Below are 21,161 nucleotides of genomic sequence, written 5' to 3'. Positions count from 1 at the left end.
AATGGTCACTGTGACAAATTACATATCCCTAGTAAGTTTGGATTGTCTACAGATAGTTACGTTTTTTCACAGCACACTGAAATTAACCAGAAACAACAGCTGCCTGGAAGGTAGAAAATCAATCTAAAAACTTAGTGAATGCTTTGGGAAAATGGTGAGTAGTAATAAACAGACAGGATTTCTAAATGTTGTGATGGTTTGAAGGGGACATTTCATGCTTTTTGTGATTTTCTGTTATTTATATATTGTTATGATATTGGATTTCTATTCTATGTCCAAAACTTGAGGCCAACATATGTAAAAATGCTCCCTGCAAGTCATAAGCCGGGGCTTCAACCTGCTCTGAACGCTTCATGTTCATGTTACCTCTACGTCCTCCTCATGATATCGTCAGATTATTGGTTCATGCCCACAAATGGCCGTCCTTTCCGTAGCCTTTGTTGCTAAGGTTGTTGTTAAGGATTTCCATTAGTTGTTTGTGTTGTCCACTTGCATATTTCAGATTGAATTTCAACTCGAACACTCAAGTTGGCTCCTCAGGAGGCCTTAAAGAGACAGGACCTAAAATGGCCTGTATCAGACAGAGGCTGAACTGAGGGGCTGCATAAAGGGTCAATATAAGATAAATAAGTGAGTTTTTTGAACTGTAAATCATGCAAAGCTATTCCAGTAGAGCCCCGCAATATTGATATAAACCTAGAAATGTGCATGATACGTCACCCTTAAGGCAGCCAAAATAAGCCTTAGAATAGGCCATAGAATTGGGTTGAATTTGTAGACGTCTAACTTCAAGCCCACTTAATGGTAAAGTAAGGTGTGCACCAGTCAAATATCTCCTTTTACAACAGATTTAAGAGCAAGATTGCAATGAAAACTAGCAAGTCAGAGGCTGAATACACTGACTGATACTTAAATTGATGGCAATAGGCCACAAAAAACCTGACTTGTATTTACAGTGGTAATTAACTGACCCCAAAAGCAAAATTCTGTTTTCACTTAAAAACAAAGTCAAAGGTCAGGGTCAGCCAGAGCAGGTAGGAGTTAAGGAGGTATGTTTGATGACGTGAGGGTTTTAACCTCTGCTGAAGGTCACGCTCTGTGCTCACTACACCTCCCAGCCAGACAGTTCATTGATCTACAGATTAAGTGTTTCAGTTCACTTGGGATCCAGCTGTTCACAGCAGAGGATGAGGTCTCAGAATCATTGAATAAATGTGCAAATGCTACTTTAGCCGCATTATTTAATTGCTTCTCTCACATCTCAAGAATTAATTTTCAAAAGTCCTGAATCTGATAACATCCTGTCTGTCAGGGAATGCAGTAAAAAAAATCCCCAAAAGCAGAAAAAGTGTATTGCGAAAGGATAACGAGTGTGTGTTTGTGTGTAAAGACAATTACTCAGCCTCGGGATGAATGAGGTCTGTGGATGTGTTTTTTCTGTGTTTGTTCGAGAGTGGACGGGAAGAGCAAGTGGAGGGGACAGAGAGGAGGAGCAGAGGGAGGTGGGCAAGTGATTCTCCAGATGAGATCTAATATGTGAGACGATGCATCCTAAAGAGACGTTTTCTCATGGGCCCACCCCATGAATACAAATTCACTCGCCACCCGCTCTGCACTGGAAGGACGGATGCACCTTGCTTCAACCCGTAGTGGAGAAGTACAGCCTACTTTTTCTTTTTTTTTTCTTCTTTTTTTTTACCTCAACATCTTCCATCCAATCACAAAACCCAACTGTGGTGACTTCATGGCAGCTGTTATGAGTCATCCATTCATACCTTTGTGTTGTAACTGAATCTGTTTGCTCTTATTCAGTGTCATGGGGCCATGTATTTATAATGAAGGAGCGATTGTCTGCGAGCATGTTGGCCGAAAAGTAAAATGGTGCCAATGAAAGGCAGCAGGTGAGTTTGTTAAGAGGAGGAAATATGGAAATTAATCAGTCCGCTTCTGTGTGCCTTGACCTCAGGGTTCATCTGGAACAGGTTGTATGTACATGTGTGTATGTATGTGTCTGAGTACATGTTTGTGTGTCTGTGTGTGTGTGTGAGGTGTGATTGCGTGCACATGTGAACGTCTATGAGTGTTTGTGCTCATGTTTGTGTGTGTGTTTGTATGTGTATGTGAGAGAGAGAGAGAGAGAGAGAGAGAGAGAGAGAGAGAGAGAGAGAGAGAGAGAGAGCAAGAGAGATAACAGCTTGTAAATGTACTGGGGCCGGTCTTAGTGACATCACTATTTGGGGAGATCTAAGTGGCCAGGAAAGTCAATTAGCGTTAAACTGAGTTTACCAGCTGGACACATAGTATAGCACAGACAAAAAGGAAAAAAATGAGTGTGTGTGGATGTGTGTGTGGGAGAGAGAGCAATAGAGAGAGAGAGAGGAAAAGGGGAGGAGATACAAAAGGGAGTAACAGAGTGGAGAGGGAGGGAGAGAGACATAGTAAGGAGGTTTAGGAACAAGAGGGAGTTGTTGCTGGACAGACAGACAGACTGACAGGCAGATACTACTCATTTTCCTCCTGCAGCTTCCATGCACGGCAGCACCAGCGGTACAAGTGTGTTTCAAACAACCAGGGGTGGAAGTGCAGGCGACAGAGAAAGGGAGTTGCCCATGAGCAGAGGTCAGGCAGGCAAAGGGGAAAGCCGGTGGATGTTTTTAAGAGTTTGCTTATCTGACACTGACAACAGGATGAGAAGCTGAGTGAGGGAACAGAAAGGGGAGAAAACACAGCAGGGCAAAAACATGGACAGTGCAGCATTATCCACAGCGCATTTACATAGGAGACATAGGAGAGACAGGCACTGGCTATCCTGAAAGAGGTAAAACAGAGAAAGAGAGAGGACAATTACAGAGAGAAAAATAGTCCACTTTGTCCATTCTGTCCAAAGGAGCGGGAGCGAGAGCCGAGGGATCGTAACACTGGAGCTCAAGGATAAACCATGGACTCTGCATACATCCCACCACACCTGGACGTGAGTACCACATCTCTCTCACGCACTCACACGCACACACAAGTGTGTCTGTCAAGCCACAGGCCACAGGAACTGCACTGCTGAAACCATTAGTCACTCTGGGGAAAAACACACACACACACACACACACACACACACACTCATGCTCATGCATACAGTGCTGGCACACCACGTTGCTCAATCAAAATCTTGTCCGGTAAGCAACTTGTCCAAGAATAATGTGCCCATTATGAGTTCAAAGAGCATAACGTAACTCACCACCGCGGCAACATACACAGTATGAATTGGCCCTCGGTGGTAACGTTCAGCAGCTTTAATGTGAAAAGCAGAGGTGTGTTTTTGTTCTGTGTTTCACATCGGTTTAGCTGTCAGACACACGACGTGAGCAGTCTCCGAGTGTTCAGTAGTCACGGGTTAGATATGTCAGTATTTCCACTGATGCTTTTGCAGTGTTTCGCCTCATCGGGGCCTCCTGTTAACCACAATGTACTTGTGACACCGAGACCACCTGGCATCCCAGACTGAGGCAACCTCACTGACAGCAGAGGAGAGAAAAAATAGCATGAATGAGAAAATGAAAGAGACAAGTTGTAAATACTCAGTGACCTGTTGATGCACACACAAATGAGATGTCTGAAGCCAAAACATTGTGTGTAGACATACATGATAAGTCTGGAATAGCAGGTTGCAGTTATGTCGTGGAAGCAGGGAAGTCTACTCCACTCCTGAATGTCCACTAAACTACGCCAGTGTGTTTGAGTATGTGTGTGTGTGTGTGTGTGTGTGTGAGAGAGAGAGAGAGAGAGAGAGAGAGAGAGTCTAAATATTTTTCCTAGTGCTTCAACATATTTACAACACAGCTCTTCCACTGTTATACATCTTGGAGTGTTTCTGCGTATGTGTTAGCGCTCACTCGGCCCGGCAGTTAGCATGTGTTTAAGTCATGTACCATTCTTAGCATACATGCATATGTGTGTGTGTGTGTAACAGAAATGCACATTTGACGTCTGGGTCATTAGCCAGCTAATCGGACCAGATGGGATGAATTAGAGCACTGTTCTAATAGAGTCCAATAAAACCACACAGCAGCCTACCTGGCATATTGTTCTAATGATTTCATCTGTTACGCCTCAGAAAGCAGAACTACGACTCCACTTGCAACTGTTTTGGACATTTTCTCACCCCGCCTCCATTATATATTAACTCCACAGCTCAAAGTCATGCATTAATGACTAGTTAAGTATGGGGAATATTGTGCAGTTGTAACCTCACAGTCAATTATACAGTCTATGGCATGCATGCTTGTTTTATATGGGTATAAAGACCGCGTTGGAAAAAGAAAGGTAGTGGATACAGATGTATCCTCAGAAGTGTTCTCAGGTGTGCACACTGTACATCACATTTGGGCTCATGAGGCTGTCTGACATGACATATTTTCAAGCGTTTGAGTAAGCTCAGAGCTAGAAAATGAACCCTGTGGCATGTGCGCTGCACGTATCATGTTCTGAAAGAATGAGACGGCAGCAAAGAAAAAAGAGAGCTGGAAGCGAGGGGAGAGAAATCAGGGAGAGTGAGAGGAGGAATTTGGGAAAAGAAACACGGGAAGAACAACAGGAAGGGAAAGTTGAGGGACCAGGCGTAACATGAAGACAGCGGCGGTGGATAAATCAGCCGGCTGCGGTGACACTCCGGCCCTCAGTCCGCTGCACTCTTCCGCAAAAACACCATTCATTTAAGGCCTAGGAAAAAAAAGAACAACATTAATGGGAGAGAGGGAAAGGGAGAGAGGGAGATAGGGAATGAAAATGTGATTCAAATAGGCACAAAAACAGATATTTTTAACAAGAACAAGAGACTGAAGAGAAAAACATGGTAGAGAGGGGAAATCAGAGGTTGGATTAAAAGAGAAGAAGATGATAAGGAGAAAAGAGAAAAACTGTAACATACTGTATAACAACAAAGAGGACAAAGCAAAAGGACAAAGTTCAAGGAACGCAAAGAGGAAGGAGGAAGGGGAAAAGGCAGCAGGGTTTGAAATAAACAGATAAAAAGAGAGGCAGAAAAAGAAACACGACAAAAGCAGGAGTTAGAAACGGACGTTGGCCAGAGGTCAGAGGTTTTAATCAGTGAGTTCAGAAAGACACAGGGCCAGCCGGCGACGACACTCGTCTGCCGCGCGCCAGGGTCACGCTACTGTCTGCTCAGGAGGTCAGGTCACATCTAATATGTCTTACGGGCTACGCTGCATGCATGTACACAGGGAGAAGATGCACAAACACTGCTGCTGAACTCCAAACCTCAATCTCACCTTATTCCTCACCTATTTATCATATCCTTCTTCGTCCCTTGAGAACATTTGATTAGTGTAGGTTCATGCCAGAGAGAAAAAGAACAAAAAGAGCACAGCGGTAGTCAGAGATAAAAGGAGGAACCTATCATAAAAATGTCAGTTTTTCTGGCTAAGTGGAATGAGTCGACACCGGTGTGGGTGGCACCCTGATGCACATGACACATAAAGATGCTAAATTAGGCATGGATCCTCTTTGCCTGGTTTAAATTAGATGGAGCCAGTCATAACACAGACACCCAGGGAGAGGAGAGGCTGTATGTATGTCAAAGTGATGTAGGGCAGGCTGGCCTCCGCTCACAGCCTTTTTCCTCTCTTTTTGTGTGTGTGTCTCTGCCTCGCACAAGCCGCGACACACCCTGTTGTGTGACGACTGAACCTTTGAACCTCGGAGTCACTCGGGTGACTTTTGTAGGTGAGGAAAGTACAGGAGAAGGGTGGTGTTGTTGTCCTTAATCTCCTTTACAAGTCTCCACAGTATATGGGAGAGGCTGTCCACCAGAGTGTCTAATCTGTAATTGTCCTCTGCTGCGTTGCCTCAGGTGAAACAGCGCTGGGTGGGGCTGTGAGAGTTTAATGGATAGCTAGCAACAATCCCACGCTTGGAGATGGCTTATTTTCCCAGGCATGCCCTTTGAACTGCAATCCACATGGACAACACACACACACACACACACACACACACACACACACACACACACACACACACACACACACAACTAAAAGAATATAGACACACATCTTCACACCTGTGCCCTCCTCAACCCCTTCTCTGACAGTGTGGTAAGATTAGCAGTCATTACAACATTGTTATGTGTCTGCTCAGCCGTAAAAAACACCTCTGTTATCTGGCCGTAGAGGCTCTAATCGATTCTCTGTTCCTTAGAGAGATGAGATAAAGAGACATGGGAGAGAAGGAGAGAGATATGGTGAGCTTGGACAAGGAACAAGATAGCTACTCTGAGTTTAAAAATGTTTTTTACATTTTCAGTTAACCAGGCAAAACATGGATGGATGATGCTTGGAATTCAGCCCAGATTCTCATCTCTCTGGTCAACTGGTTTTATTCCTTCTGCCCATCTGACCCTTTTACACCTCACCTCAACCTCTACAGGTCAAGAGGGCCGTTAACTTGCCAGTGTCTAATTACTGGCTCAGTTATTAACACCTGCGCTACAGAGATGCAGGGTGTTAGCCAGGTCACAGGAGTAATTGTGTGACCCTTGTCTGTGCTCGTGTTCCCGCACTGAGCAGAGTCATGGAGGGAGATAAGTTGAATACTTTTGGGTCTGAAGGTGAAGCACTGTTGAGTTTTGCTAAAAGAGCACTTTTGTGGCTTCTGTGGGGTTTTAATCAGAATTTATTTTTCAGGCAGGAGCATTTTCACACACTATCTATCCTAAAGATTAAGAGATTTTAAGATAAATCAGCTTGAATAATTTGAGCATTCATGTTGAGTGAATGGAGCTGATATTAGTTTAGATGTGGGAAACATGTATTGTGATGAGAGATCCTTAATAAACCACCAATTAAGGCCAAAGCACACCTGGAGGAGGACACAAAAGGGATTTTTGGGCAATGACATTAGCACAGCATGAAAAGGTAACCTCTAATTTGATTCATCAAATAACAGATCATTGTCATCCTGTATTGTATCTGTTTCACCACATGAAACACTAATGAAACCAGACTGGCCATAAAACATGTCTCCTTATTTTGCATTGTTATCTTTCTTTGCACACTCCAGTGATGTAGTATCACACATCTGTAAAACAGAGTGACTTCCACAAGACATGTTTAAAAATCATGGTCAAAAGCAACAGAAGCAACAAAGGTAATGATCAATACCCCAATTTCAAACTTCGAAAACTCCCTCCTGAGCCACAGAAGACATTATACAACTGTTTTCACAGGCTGAGTAGTACTCTCCATGACAAGTAAACTTTGAGTGTAAAATCTGTGAAGTGATCGTTTAATATTACTTTTCAATATATTGACATAAATATAAATATATGTTTATGTTTAGACCCACTACCCCCAAAAGAGAAAGTAAATCTCTACAAAGCAACGCAGACTGCCACTTCCTTTGTCCACATTCCTACGAAAGGTACTATGTTCATGTTCTTTCAGAGGAGTGTAATTATCCTCCTGGCCTGCAAAAGTCCAAAGTCAATGTGCAATAATCGCTACAAAGTAGGACTTTTGAACATAGTTGACCCAAATGTAAACGAAAAGGTTGTCACACCACAGAACCTGATATCAAACTAAATTGACACATGTTTCAATACAAGGGTTAACACCAGACAACAACTTAAGTGGAGGTTTGTAATGTGAATACCATTAAAACCAGCCCATATTCTATATTACGATCACTTGAGGAACACCCAAAAGGCTGGTTTGGGACCTAAAACTCCAAAAATATGGGGGCTAATAGGGCACTAAATAAAAAGATTTCCAGCTTCTTCACTCCCTCACTCACATATACAAAGTTACAGACAGATACTGAATGTTTTAATACACATATTCTCTGGTATGTTGAAACGGACAAGAGAAGAAAGGTAAAACTTGTTATCTGTCATTGTAACAAGCCTCTACAACTCTATTACACACCACCACTCCACAGCCTCTGATAAATGCAAGATGTCTTTCATACACAGCACTATGATCTCTTTCACAGGCAAACACCCAGCACGATTAAATTACAGATAGAGACGATTTAATTAATCCTGCTTAGGTGTCCAAGGAGATATATGGGCTTTGGGGGTAAGAGGCTTGCAATAAATTCACAAAGAAAAAACAAAATAGCGCTGTTTCTACAGCCACGAGTAACAAGCAAATAACTTCATATGGATATGTGGGACGGTAAATTTCTTGAACATATGCCACATGAAGGCTGAAGACTAATGAGAAACTAGTGTGACCAGGAAGGAGAGGACATAAGCATGATATACAGAGTCCAGGAGCATCTCATAGGAGCTATCTTTTTTGCAGATTTCTCAACCAGTACTTCATATTGTGTCATTAAGTCATATGATTTACATTGCTCCTGGATGAAACACATACTGTGCACAAACACGTAAATTCAAAGGACATAAATTGAAGAAGACAGAGAAATCGCTGCACAACCTGCTTTCACATCTATTAACTGCTTCCTCTCTTCTTCTCTCCACCACACTTGTCCTCATTTTATCTCTCCTCTCCACCCTATCTCCCTCCAGGTCCACCATGTTCCCTGCTAACCTCCTGCTCCTCATGGTCCTGCTGCTACCTCAAGCCTCGTCTGGTCGCCAGGGTGGAGACACCAGCGAGATCGACCATGACAGGGTATCCCCCACGCCTTCCTCTTTATTGCCCCCACCAGCAGGTTCCCCCCTGGAGCCCAGCCTGGCTCAGACCATCCAGAGTCTCCTCCTGAGCCGGCTGGGCCTGCAGTCGCAGCCTGACCCTCGGCACGGAGTGCCGGTGCCCCGGTACCTTCTGGATCTTTACCGCTTCCACCAGCAGCAGTTCCATCTACTGGAGGACCCTTCCTTTAGCTTCCCAAGCCACCACATCCAGCAGGCCAACACCGTACGCAGCTTTCACCACACTGGTAAGATCACGGGCACATCATGACACCATGCTGTGAAGCTTTCTATCAACATTTTGAATTATAATTGTTAGAGAGCACGCAAAGACCTTTGGACTCCATCTGTCCAAGGAAGCTGTTCATACATTCTGCTGAAGTCTTTATCAGTCTGTTGATGATGTATAAAGCTCCAGTTTATGACAGCAGGAGATGTTACTCACTATATAATCATCTAAACCCTAAATAAGATCCATCTGTGCGCTATTAGATAAGATGGATAGTCACAATATTAACATAACAATCTTAAAGTCTACTTTCAAAACATGTGTGAGAGCATGCAGTTCTGATCTTTGCTGTTAGGGGATCTCAGCTCAAAAATGAGCTTTTTGGGCCCTCAGTGGCATGCATCCTGACCTGGACCACAAAACTAGCTAATAATGTTGGACCCATCCTAGTTGATATTGTACTCCAGTGGTTCAAATTCACAAGTTTGCACTTAATCAAATTATAAACACCAACTGACATGTTTTGTGGCCCATGTGGCATTTGTCTGCTTTGTTCAGCTAATCTAGCATTGGTTTTGATACAATAAATACAAAATACAAAATACAATTCACAAACATAAAACACAGAAGATAATAAAACTTAAAAAGCACATACAATAATACAGACAGCCATACTGGTCATGGATGTTGCACAAACTCTATTTTTATTGCCTTTAAAATACCAACACATCTAACTATAAATTACTGTTTGAAGTGGTTCAAACTACATTTGGGAACCATGAGTTAAAAGTTGGAACTTGCAGTGTCAACATGAGCTACCCGTGTAGCTTTCTACCTTTGTAACTGAAGTTATTGGCTGATATGGGTTGACAGTTTGGCAATTTTCTTCTTTTCGAAATCATTCAAGAAAGATGTGACAAATGACAAATTGGACAAATGTTGCCAGTGTGTGTTTGTGTCTTGACTTTGAGTTTAAGATGGATGCATCAAGTGAGTTGAAACTGAACTAAACTCTCATTCCTTCTCATCTGTCTTCCTCTTTCTCTTAGAGCCCCTTGGGAACAGTCTTCCAGCAGAAGATCATAAGAGGGTGCACATCTCCTTCAATATCTCCTCCATCCCACAGGATGAGAGGGTGCTCTCTGCTGAGCTTCGGCTCCTCCGCAGTGACAGAGCCTCGCTGGGCCCTGGACCACACAGACTAAACCTGTACCTCTCTGAGCACCATGAGGACCCTGAACCTGCCCTTCTAGAGACAAGATTACTCACCACTGGCCTCCACAGTCGTAAAGCAAGTGGCTTTTGGGAAGCTTTTAGCCTAAGTGCAGAGCTCCTCCATAAGGCCCTTGCTGAGAGTGGCAGCCTGGGCTTCCTGCTGGAGGTCAGACCAGAGAACAGCACCACCTTGCTCCATGACCAGAGCCTCCTCTCTGCTGCAAACGAGGAGGTGGGAGAGAAACACAAAGAGGGACACCTGAGGGTATGCAGGTCTGTGGGGCAGGATGAGCACAGCTGGGCCCAGGAGAGACCTCTCTTGGTGACTTACAGTCATGACGGGCGTGGAGAGCCTTTAGTTAAACATGGCAGGAGGAAGCAGAGTGGTGGCCAGAGGATGAGAGGGAGAAAAGGCACAAAAGAGAGGACCAGGAGCAGCAGCAAGGGCCGCAACAGAGACCAAACCTGGGGGAGGGCCAAAAAGACGGCCTATGCAGTGCCAGGCTGGGGAGGCGATAAAACAGGGGTCAGTTGGAGTGAAAGTGGAAGGGTGAAAAGAAATGGAGGTCGTGCTGCGAAACTGAAACGTCTTTCCCGTAACAGATGCCGCCGTCATCCTCTATATGTAGATTTCAACGACGTGGGCTGGCACAAGTGGATCATTGCACCCAGCGGCTACGACGCCTACTTCTGCCTTGGAGAGTGTCGCTTTCCTCTGGCAGACCACATGAACTCCTCTAGCCATGCCATGGTGCAAACTCTGGTAAACTCTGTGAATGGAGCAGTGCCCCGGGCATGCTGTGTCCCCACATCCCTCAGTCCCATCGCCCTGCTCTACCTGGACCCTCAAGACCGAGTGGTACTGAAGAATTACCAGGACATGGCAGTGGAGGGCTGTGGCTGCCGGTAGTGGGCTGGAGGACTCTAGATATGGAAGGGGGAGCATTGAGGGAATAGGAGAAAGACAGACGCATGAAAGGCGGATAGCAGAAAGACGCCAGCAAACTGCAAACAGACTGATCGAGACAAATAGCAGAGTAAGATGGATGAGTGGAAAGGAGAGAGATAAAGGAATGAATATAGCAGCTAAATCATTATCAGGCGCATGGAAAAGGGTCAGGCATGGAGAAAGAGTGCAAGAAACACAGCAAAGGGAAACTGCCAGGAATTACTTTTTCCCATTTAGCGATGATGCAGCAGCCTACACATTCAACTCATTCTCAAATGAGAAACCAGTGCTTTAACATCAGAGGGTGTCTGTATGTCTGTGTGTGTGATTCTGTATTCAAACGTTTGCCTCTCATCTCACACTCACACATTTGTCTGACAGACATGTGCATGTGTTTAGCTGTTGTGGAGGGCAGCAGAAATGGAAAAGGTTGAGAGTCATTACGTTAAAGCTCTGCAGAACCTCTCCGAGGGACTCACTGACGATTAACAGCATTAGCAATACGACGATGGCACCAGCATGGCATCTAAACTTTGTGTGACAGTTTGTTTATGCAGTATCTGAACCAAGAGGTGGGGTGCATCTGTTTTTATGAATGCATATGACTGTCCCTGACAAGCACCCTTACATCACAAGCTATTTAAAACCACAACAATAATGCTGAGGAACTATTATGCTATTGTTTGAATGTACTACTATCACTATTATTTAAAAAAAGAGACTTTTTTGTACATTTCTTTTGCAGACATGAAGAAAATCCAAGTGATGGTTGTCTTGTGATTATACATAATTCCACTGAATCGCGATTCTAACTTAAAAGACACGTTATGTATTTAAATAGCAGCAATATGGCATATTTAATCTTGAAAATATTTAAGATAGCTGCACTCAACAGGACATACAGCAAACTGAAAGCCCGCCTCCCACATGGCGTAAGTTATAGCTTTACATCTGTACAAATGTTAAGTGTATTGAATTAACCGTCTGTGTTACTTCAGCTGCCCACTTAATCATTGCAGACATTTTTGTGTACAACACATGATAGCAGACATAAGCGGTGTTGCCTTCACAAGCTCAACTAACAAGTCAGTTAAAAGCTCTATGTATTGTAGCTACTGAAGTGTGTAACAACAGGTGTCTTTGCTAGTTGTGTCTGCATGTGTCAAGAACAAAAAAAAAAGGACTGGGACGTTAGTGCCTTTCAAAACAGGGGCTTTAAAAGTGTTCTCTGCTGAGCTTAGTAATTGTTTTTCAGTGTTGCATTTTTCTCTCTAAGTGGAAACATTTAAGCAACAGCTTGTAAAATGTTTGACAATATACCTCTAATAAACAGAGCAAACAGCACACATGACTTTTCTGTTTCATCAATCGTTTTCTCCTTTATGTGATGCTTGCATCTCAAGAATTATCATTTTCACAGGCCAGTGGATTTATCGCCATGTTTAGGAAGAAAAAAAGGAAGCCAAGGGGCCCACTGAGAGTGCAGATCTAAGCAGATTTGTGTATATGATACTGTGGCTGAGGAAGTAGCTCCAACTTCTAATATCAAACCAGCTGTGAAGTTGAAATGCAGGGGTAAAGGTCTCCTCTCCACTGTACATCCTTACTGTCAGTGAACTCTGGTATCACTTCACACTACCCCCCCATGACGAGCGCACACATGTTTCCGATCCCAGATATCACATGGAGGCAGAAAGACGGAAGTAGAGAGAAAGAAAAAGTAAATGAAGGAAAAGAGTCAGAGTGACAAAAGTCTACACACTCGGCCTCAGGTCACTCTTTAATGTTGGTCAAACCAGCTCAACAGCTTCTTTGACCACCACATTCCTGCGTGTTAGAGAAGAGGACCCTGCCCTCTCAGCCACCACCAGATGGACCAATTCACCACAGAGGTAAGAGAAGCCCATAGCCTGTGGAGGGAGGGAGAGGTGTGGTTTGGTTTCACACCAAAAGCACAAGAGCGAATAGTTTGCTTGAGGTGCAGAGTAGAAAGAAGAACTACACACACCATCAACACCCTGCAAAGCAGCTAACCCCCAATGTCCATCAGACATGGCTGCACCACTTTCCAGATCCATCATTGCTGCCAGAGACGATCTGCTGCCATTCTAGCCACAGTATGAATGTCCACCAGATGGATAAACAGAGTGGCTCTTCTCCACTCTGGGGCCCATTTCACAAAAGCAATTTGCAACAACCGCTCACACGTAAATGGTGCCAGCGTCTCATTCCACACATTCACTTACAAATATCAGATACATTAGTGACGCCTACAGTTCTCTTGCATGCTCACTTTTTTAACATTTTTTAAATGTGTCAAAATAAACATAAGAGGAAATTATCTCATGTTGCAAGTTTGGAGAAATTTGGTGAAACAGGCCCCTTGTCTATTTTTGCTGGAAGTAGAAACATGAATTTCACTGAATGTGAATGTATACACTGTACATTCCTAACATGAAATTAACATTTAAAAAAGCATTTAGTTTGTTATTGACTTTGTCTTTACATAAATACATGTATAACAACACTAGTTTTATTTAATTGTTTATGGTATTTCTCCAAAGTCTGTAAAAAATTAAAAGGAATCCTGTGATCTTCCTTCTGCTAATATACACTATATACCCCAATCATAAAATGAGCTACAATTCAATATACTTGTAAATCGCCAAAAAATGCCCAAACAATATCAGACAGTCTTCATAAAAACAGTGGACAGAACCATGACGCAATCAGAATGTGAGACAACTGCATTCATGAGGGTTACCTGGGATGCTAAGGACTATGTTGAAATATACACAATCATAATATAGATTTTTTTAACCTGGTATTTCCTACTTCTCTGATTTTATGCAGTTTTTTACCCGAATCCCAGAATTACAATTCATATATACAGAACATTTGCCAATTACTAATTTACTAAAATTTACCACTAATTCTTTGACCCCAAACCCACATGGAAAATTAAGGCAGTGTGTACCACTATGTCGAGATAATGGCTTTATTCTGCGTAGTGTTACACTTGCTCCTTTGTTGTGAAAACAGGGTAAAGGAGGATACAACCCTGCTGCTGTGCAGCTGGCTGCATACAACTTGAACTTTCCAAAGTTCCTCTCAGCACCTGTCAGAAGTACACTGGTAGTTGTTTTGTACTCTGAGCACCTAAATGTGTATGACAGAGAAATAAAGGTTGAAGCAAAGAGAAGAAAGTGTAGAGATGTGCACACAAGATGTGTCACATGTTATTATGTTCACAGATGGTATATGCTCTGTTGCTCTTCAGAGGTTTTGTAGATAACACACAGGGTTACTGCCAGTACATTTCATCTCATGGGCTGTAACACATCGTGGTTCACTTAGTGGTTGAGCGATAACCTCTGGCCTTTTTCCTCTGTGACCTCCACTCACTCTTTTACCCAGAAGCCATCCCTTATATTCTCTTTCCTGACTCATTTATCTTTCTCATCCTTCAGCATCCCTTTTGCAAATCACAGCTTCAATCTCGCTTTTATCTCAGACTATTTATCAATCACCTGCCCATTCTTAGCCAGCTTTCGTTTCCAAATCTTTTCCTCTTTCAACTTGACCCAACAACTCCTTTTTTCCAAGGTGCTAGATTAGAAACAGGTGTTAAACAATCCATTTGTCCCTCATGATGAAGTGAGTGGAGTGATTATTGATAAACCCCAGTCTGTTAGTTTATATATTGTAATATGTTGATGACTGGATTGTAACAATTTATTTCTCTGTTCAAGCATTGTATATTACAGAGAAAATGTCAGTCCAGTACAAGTTGAGTTTGGCTAACTGCATTGTTTAAGGCATGTATGAGTCTTACTCCTGTTTCCTGTCTTGTTGGGCTTCTTTCTTGCAATATTACCAAAAGGAATGATGGCCAAAACTGTAAGAAGCACGTTGTATGAAACCTCACTGTCCTGCTGGCATAAAATCAGTCATTACAAACTCATGCAGTTAAGCCAAACTTTGTTCAAACCTTCAGAACTTTATTTCAAATTCTGGAGGATATCTCTAAGTTTAAAAAATGGCAAATATGTCTGCATTTTGAGGTTATATGTATAAATGGATGTTTTGATACTTAACTCTGTGTTAACATCATACAGCTTCAATGAAGAGCTGAATCAGGCTGATAAAAATATATGTGATACTGTCAGACATTGTGTAATATGATGACTTACAACCTTCAAGGTACTTAAAAGACGAAATTAAATGAAACTGATCATCAGAGGTTAAATGGCCCTTTATGGAGGTCACTACTCATCACACCTTGACCTCTGACCTCATCAGGGCTGCGCCTCTATCTCCTATCTATCTTTCGAAACATGTTTCTCCCTCTCTTCTTCCTCTCACAGGTGCTCTGGTTATGGATTCATGAAGGTTAGGTTGTGGAGCACAAAGACAGGCTTATCTTGTCAGGTGTGGACTCTGTTTGAGGCTGGGTAGCAGCAGCCTTGACCCAGTCAACCCTGAGAAACCTTCCCGCAGTCCATAAATCATGCAGAGGGCTTGCTGTAGAGGGTTACTCCCTGTGACAGACCGCACGGACACATGGCCGCAGCTCTGAACAGGTGTCTGAATTTATCTCTGATGTACGTCAGATAAGCACGGGGAGAGCAGGCAGGAGTACAGATGCCTCGCATTATAGCAACTTCTTAACAAAAGGGGTGGACATCGTTTATAAAGGATTATTTTGATACAACCAGAGTGCTTTTCATGAAAACTGCCGTGGCCAGGATTTTAGAAACATACAGGTCAAGCGTCCAAAGTTCCCCCCTTGAGAAATTTATGTCAAGCCACTAAAGAATGTCTGAAAAAAATATTTTCCCACATTTTCTACATTAATTCAACATTTTCTGCCAATTATGCCCCCCAACACAATAATCAAAATTGTGTTTCAGGCCTGCAAAGCCAGTGGAGAAATATAAACAAATCTAAAACAGCCAAATTTAAGAATCTTGATGAATGATTGGAATCAGTCTTTAAAAACTCACCTTGTGTAATTTGTATGTAGATTTTATCAGCTTGGGTAACAATGACTGGTGTAAACTTTCCTAAATTCAATAGAAAGCCAAAGTCATGACAACACATTGGGCCTCTGTTCCTCTAGCTTCTGCAGCTCAATGCAATTTCTAATTCAGCATTTCTTTCATCAGTCTTTCTGAAAACAAAGCACGTTATAAAGTTTACTTTCCATATTCTAGGACAAATTGACATCCACTACAACACTTGCTTTCAGAAGTTGAAACCTTCTCAAATCATGTTTTTTTAACAAAGTTAAACAAGGCCACATTTTTCAGCACACACAAAACTGCAGCTCCCATTCAGTGCGGCACCGTGGGTACTTAGGTCATTATAATAGGTTTTGTACATATCCATAGTATTCACAAATGCTCTAGTCAAAAGTCAATTTTCCAACTCATTAGTTGTAATCTCTGTTGTCGAAAACTTCTACACCATTCAGCCCTTCCTGTCCTATATGTCTGAACAAACCACGGCCCCCTTGTCTCGCCCATGGACTCACCTCTCTCACTGAGCCATGGTGGTCTAAGGTTTATTGGAGTACGTTAAACAAAGCTAAAAACAGAAATACTGAATAAACAATCCTATTATCTCCTTATCTAAACACATGGAGTGAACAACATGACATACTGTTGAGAAAGGCAATGTTCTAAGCAGGGCCAGCTCTGACTATGTTGTTGCCCTAGGCGAGATTTTAAATTGAAGCCCCAAAAGATTTAGATCTGAGCCTCTAAAAAAGTGCAACCTCCAGTCCAAGAACTTCAGCTATGAATTTGCACTAAAATCAATTGCCACAATGGTACCTCCAGCCTAGACAAAGTCCTCCCAGTCTTCCAGACAAAAAGGCAAGTGGGGGTCAAGGTGCCATTCAATGAGTGTTTGGTAGCATTGCCTGAGGTAGCACATGAAGTTTGGTGGCTGTCGTGCAAACAACCTTACTGAACAGTAAGGCTTTGGAAAATCAAATCAGATGAAAATCCATGCAAGTTAACATTAAGAAGGGAAACTTGTAAACTACATATTTCCAAACAACCTGCTTCCCACTCATTTGATGCCCCCTCCCTCATTTGGTGCCCTAGGCAACTGCCTATGTTGCCTCTGCCACAGGCCAGCCCTGGTTCTAAGGCTGGATTTTTACTTATCTGTATTACTACTTCAGCTCAGTGGGATTTTAAATGAGATTTTAACTTCAGCTCTCAATAAAGAGCAGCACAGCCTGCATACTACAGTTGAAATTTGGAGCACATCTTAGTTATTTAGTATCATATACCAGTACCAACTGCTCAACATGAGCAATGTCATACATGGATGGCAGGCGTGAAGAGTGCTTCCTGGTCCACTGAGGTGCAGACAGTGTAGACAGAGTTCATGAGGACTGGCCTGCCACTCTTGCTGCCCACGCTGACAGAGCTGAAGTGAGCCACGTCCCTGGTGTCCCCTATAGACTGATAGCCTGGTCTCCACCTGCTGGTCCATGGAAACTACTCCTATGTTCCCCCTTTGCCTGCTGGACTCTCTGCTGAGTCAACTGTGCAGCCTACCCATGGTACAAATAAAACATTCAATTGCACAGTCTGAAAAAATTATACATACATTAAGCACATTTTTGATTATTACCAGTAATAGCGTATACATTTTTAAATTTCAATATGAAAATACTTTGAATTTGGGGTAGTACTACTTTTCAAAAGTGACAATATACTGAGAAGGGAATGTTGCCTGTAAAATAAATGCACATACATATTACTTAGACAGAATGGCTTAAAAAATTGGAAGAGCTCTTGGCTTTTCTGCCTAATCACAAATCAAAAATGTCTTCTCTTGCTCCAAAACTGTATTAATATATTTCCGAGAGGACGCCAGCTCTATTTGTAAAAATCTGTGGTTTTGGCAAAGAGACACAACTACATACAATGCATGCCTGCAGTGTTTTTAAAGAGCGAAGATAAATAAAAAGCCAAGATGACAGTGATATACCAGCAACAGAAGTACCAGGGCATCATTTATACTGCCGGGGTCAGAGACCCTTAATGGCTGCAAAAGATTCCCTTTTGGACATCAGAAACAGTTTTCAATCATGGTAACCCCTTAAGTGCACTAAATTGCAGTGTGATACATATAGTATGTCACACAATAAAATGATAGTGTCCCAAATCACTATAGCAGATGTGAATGTATCTACCAGTTGTGTGCTGCTGCTTCTGCTGCTTCTGCTGCTTCTGCTGCTGCTGCTGCTGAGTTGGTGGTTTCACTCAGGAACACATAAAACAGATAGCGAGGGTTTGGGGTTTTGACTGTGAGCTTCAAAGACAGAGTCATGCTAAAACTGAACGAGCAAAATTGGACCTCTGGGTCGCAGAGTGAGGCAGGTGCAGCACGTCAAAACCCCAGGCAGGCTGGCCGGAAGCAGGCCTGTCACAAGCCAGAACGCTGACCCCTAAAGCCAGGGAGGGCTGCTGCATCTGTCTGTCTCTCTGAGTGTATGTCTGTCTTTCTCTTGCTCCATGAGCATGTGTGTTTGATGTAGCGATGCAGAGGTTGCATAAGGGCCAGCTGTTGTCCTAAATCCATTCTTGTCGGCTGTTACGTAGATAAATTACCAGATAAGCACCAAATAACATCTTAATGAGCTTAAACACTGAATTACCCAACTTCCTCTTCGTTAGTCTGTCCATCTCTTCATTTGTGTCTTCATCTCATCTCGATCTTCCCTCCTCCCATTCCCTCACAGCTCAAGGATGAAAAATGATGTTTTTACAGGTGTCTCACGATTGCGGATGCTGTCCCTGCTTGAATGGAAATTGCATTCATTCCTTCCCTCCTTTCTGCTCTTCCTACGTTCTCTCACCACCTCTGATTTGCTTTCGACACTCGAGGCATGCGTTCAGGGAAAAATATCGCTCAAGTCAAGAAGAAGGGGGAGATGTCCTTAAGTTCATTTTTAATTAAACAGCTGCTGGAGGACAGCAGAGATTTGGACTCTGTGGGGTCAATGCCCAACTTCTCCCTCTCATCTTTTTCGCCTTTTAACCCTCCAACATTAAAGGATATTTATGGTTCATTACAACTTGGGTCTTATGTTTGCAGTTTTGGCCATTGTTTCTATTGGTCATAATAACATTGGAACATGCAGACATTGGTACAATCAAGTTTGGCAAGGCAAGAAACACAAGCCGACAGGTCAACCAGAAGATCTAAAGGTACAACTACAGTAAGGTCAAAGTTGAACCAAGAAATTTGTCTGTAAACTCCAAGCGAGTAGCTCCAGGTCTGAAAAGTGAAGTCAATGGCCAGCAGGGGGAAACTCCAGTGATTGCAATAAGAAGTTCGATTATATAGAAGTCTTTGAGAAAATGACCCTACTTCTCACTTGATTTATCACCTCAGTAAACACTTTCGTAATGAGTTTATGGTCTCAACCGCTAGTTTCAAGTCCTCTTAAATACAGCACGATTTCATTTTGTAAATTATGTTCCCATAGAGACGATAAAGCAGGGTATGCTTTAGGGTGTGGCTACCTTGTGATTGACAAGTCACTGCCATGCCGAAAACATTGGTCACGTACGTATCATAACCCCAGATTAGAATAGGAGTATAGGCATATCTCATTGTGTTTTTAGTTCGTGAAAATTAATAGTGACATTATAGTCGCCTAAAAAAGTCTTATTCAGCATTTGGTTGTACTAAAAGATCCTCTAAGGAGTTTATCTGGTAAGTACATTTTGTTTTAAGCCTTTTTTTCCAAAATTAGCACAGTTAAAGTGTAACTGCACCTCTAGGTCTGAGCCTAACTCCATCCACTGCATAATTTGAGGGGGGGCGGGAGGGGCTGAGGAGAGGTGGGTGGGGGTGGAGGGAGAATGGTGGCTGTGTGTGGTAGGAGGACAGGAGTGGCTCAGTGAAATATAATAATAATAATGAGAGGAAGACAAACTGCAACGACATTTAAACAAGCCAGAGTGAGAGCTGGCAGCCACAAAAACAACAGAAATCCTCCTCACATCTCGCCGGCTGTCTATTCCTGCAGATATCAGCTGGTAAAATCTTGTTTTAAAATGTTAAATCGCTTTGTAATCGAAGCCATTACTGAACCTATACAACCGCAGCTCTGCTCCACAGCGGACAGGTTCAGCTGACAGACAGTTTTGGTGGAGCTCTGGTTATACCGCCATTTAACATTTTAAAACAAGATTTTATCAGCTGATACCACCACAGCCAGTGGTCACTTCTGGCTCCAAAAATCCAAGATGGCAATGGTCAAAATGCCGAATTCGAGGCTTCAAAACAGGAGTCCACACACCAATGGGTGACGTCACAGTTGTTACATCCATTATTTTTTTTACAGTCTATGGTAAACTTCAACTTCATTTCCACTTGTCATATACTTATCCTTGTCTCGTACTGGAATAAAATCCAGGTGTTAATACAGTTTTGTTATGTTTGTTTGTTTAGTTAGCCACATATACATGTGTCTCCGTTAATCAGATTGCATTTGTCCTGTTTTCTTGGGTTCCACCGGCCCTACCTCAGTCAGTGGTGGTAATGCACCTGAAGTTGTCCTGTAATGGTATGATAATTTAGTCATTTCGGTGTCACCACTTGCCGTCATCACAGATGGTAGACCCTGTAAGTGGCTATTGCTACAGACCACTTACTGACATTGTTACACTTTGGATGAGTAAAGATTATGTAAACATCTTTTCGTTTAAATCCTGCATGATCTAATCGCTTGTATTTCTTGCCCCACTGAACTCTTAAGCAATATCACAACATTTCCGGATCATGTTGATGAACTGAAATGATCATTTAATATTTGTTGCTCTGTCAGACTGCCAGGGGAGTATTTCAGTGCAGCCAGAAAGATCAGCATTTCAAAGTCCTCAATGTCCCCAATCACTCAGATCACATGGCCCAGCCCAGCAGGGTAATAACAGCATAAACACATTTATCACTGATGGTTACCTGTTAATGAGCCAACAGACCAGAGATAAACAGGGAGGAGGGGACAGAATGACTGAAACAGAAACCGTCACACAGCCTGTGAAGAAAAGGAGAGGAGAGAAATATAAGGA

The 21,161-nt window shown here is 42.7% G+C and overlaps 1 protein-coding gene across 1 annotated transcript; it reads left to right on the top strand.

Moving 5' to 3' along the window:
* The first annotated feature begins 2,426 nt into the window (after positions 1-2,426).
* On the top strand, positions 2,427-12,399 carry bmp16 (bone morphogenetic protein 16). Its single transcript, XM_044355371.1, has 3 exons — positions 2,427-2,971; positions 8,537-8,910; positions 9,941-12,399. Exons 2-3 carry the CDS (start codon positions 8,544-8,546, stop codon positions 11,014-11,016), a joined length of 1,443 nt encoding a protein of 480 aa, XP_044211306.1. The 5' UTR covers positions 2,427-2,971; positions 8,537-8,543; the 3' UTR covers positions 11,017-12,399.
* The last annotated feature ends 8,762 nt before the right edge of the window (positions 12,400-21,161 follow it).

Source organism: Thunnus albacares, chromosome 6 (assembly GCF_914725855.1).
Source record: "Thunnus albacares chromosome 6, fThuAlb1.1, whole genome shotgun sequence".
Classification (NCBI taxonomy): Eukaryota; Metazoa; Chordata; class Actinopteri; order Scombriformes; family Scombridae; genus Thunnus; species Thunnus albacares.
Note: the sequence above shows the minus strand (reverse complement) of the source record. Positions and strands in the feature narration are given on the sequence as shown.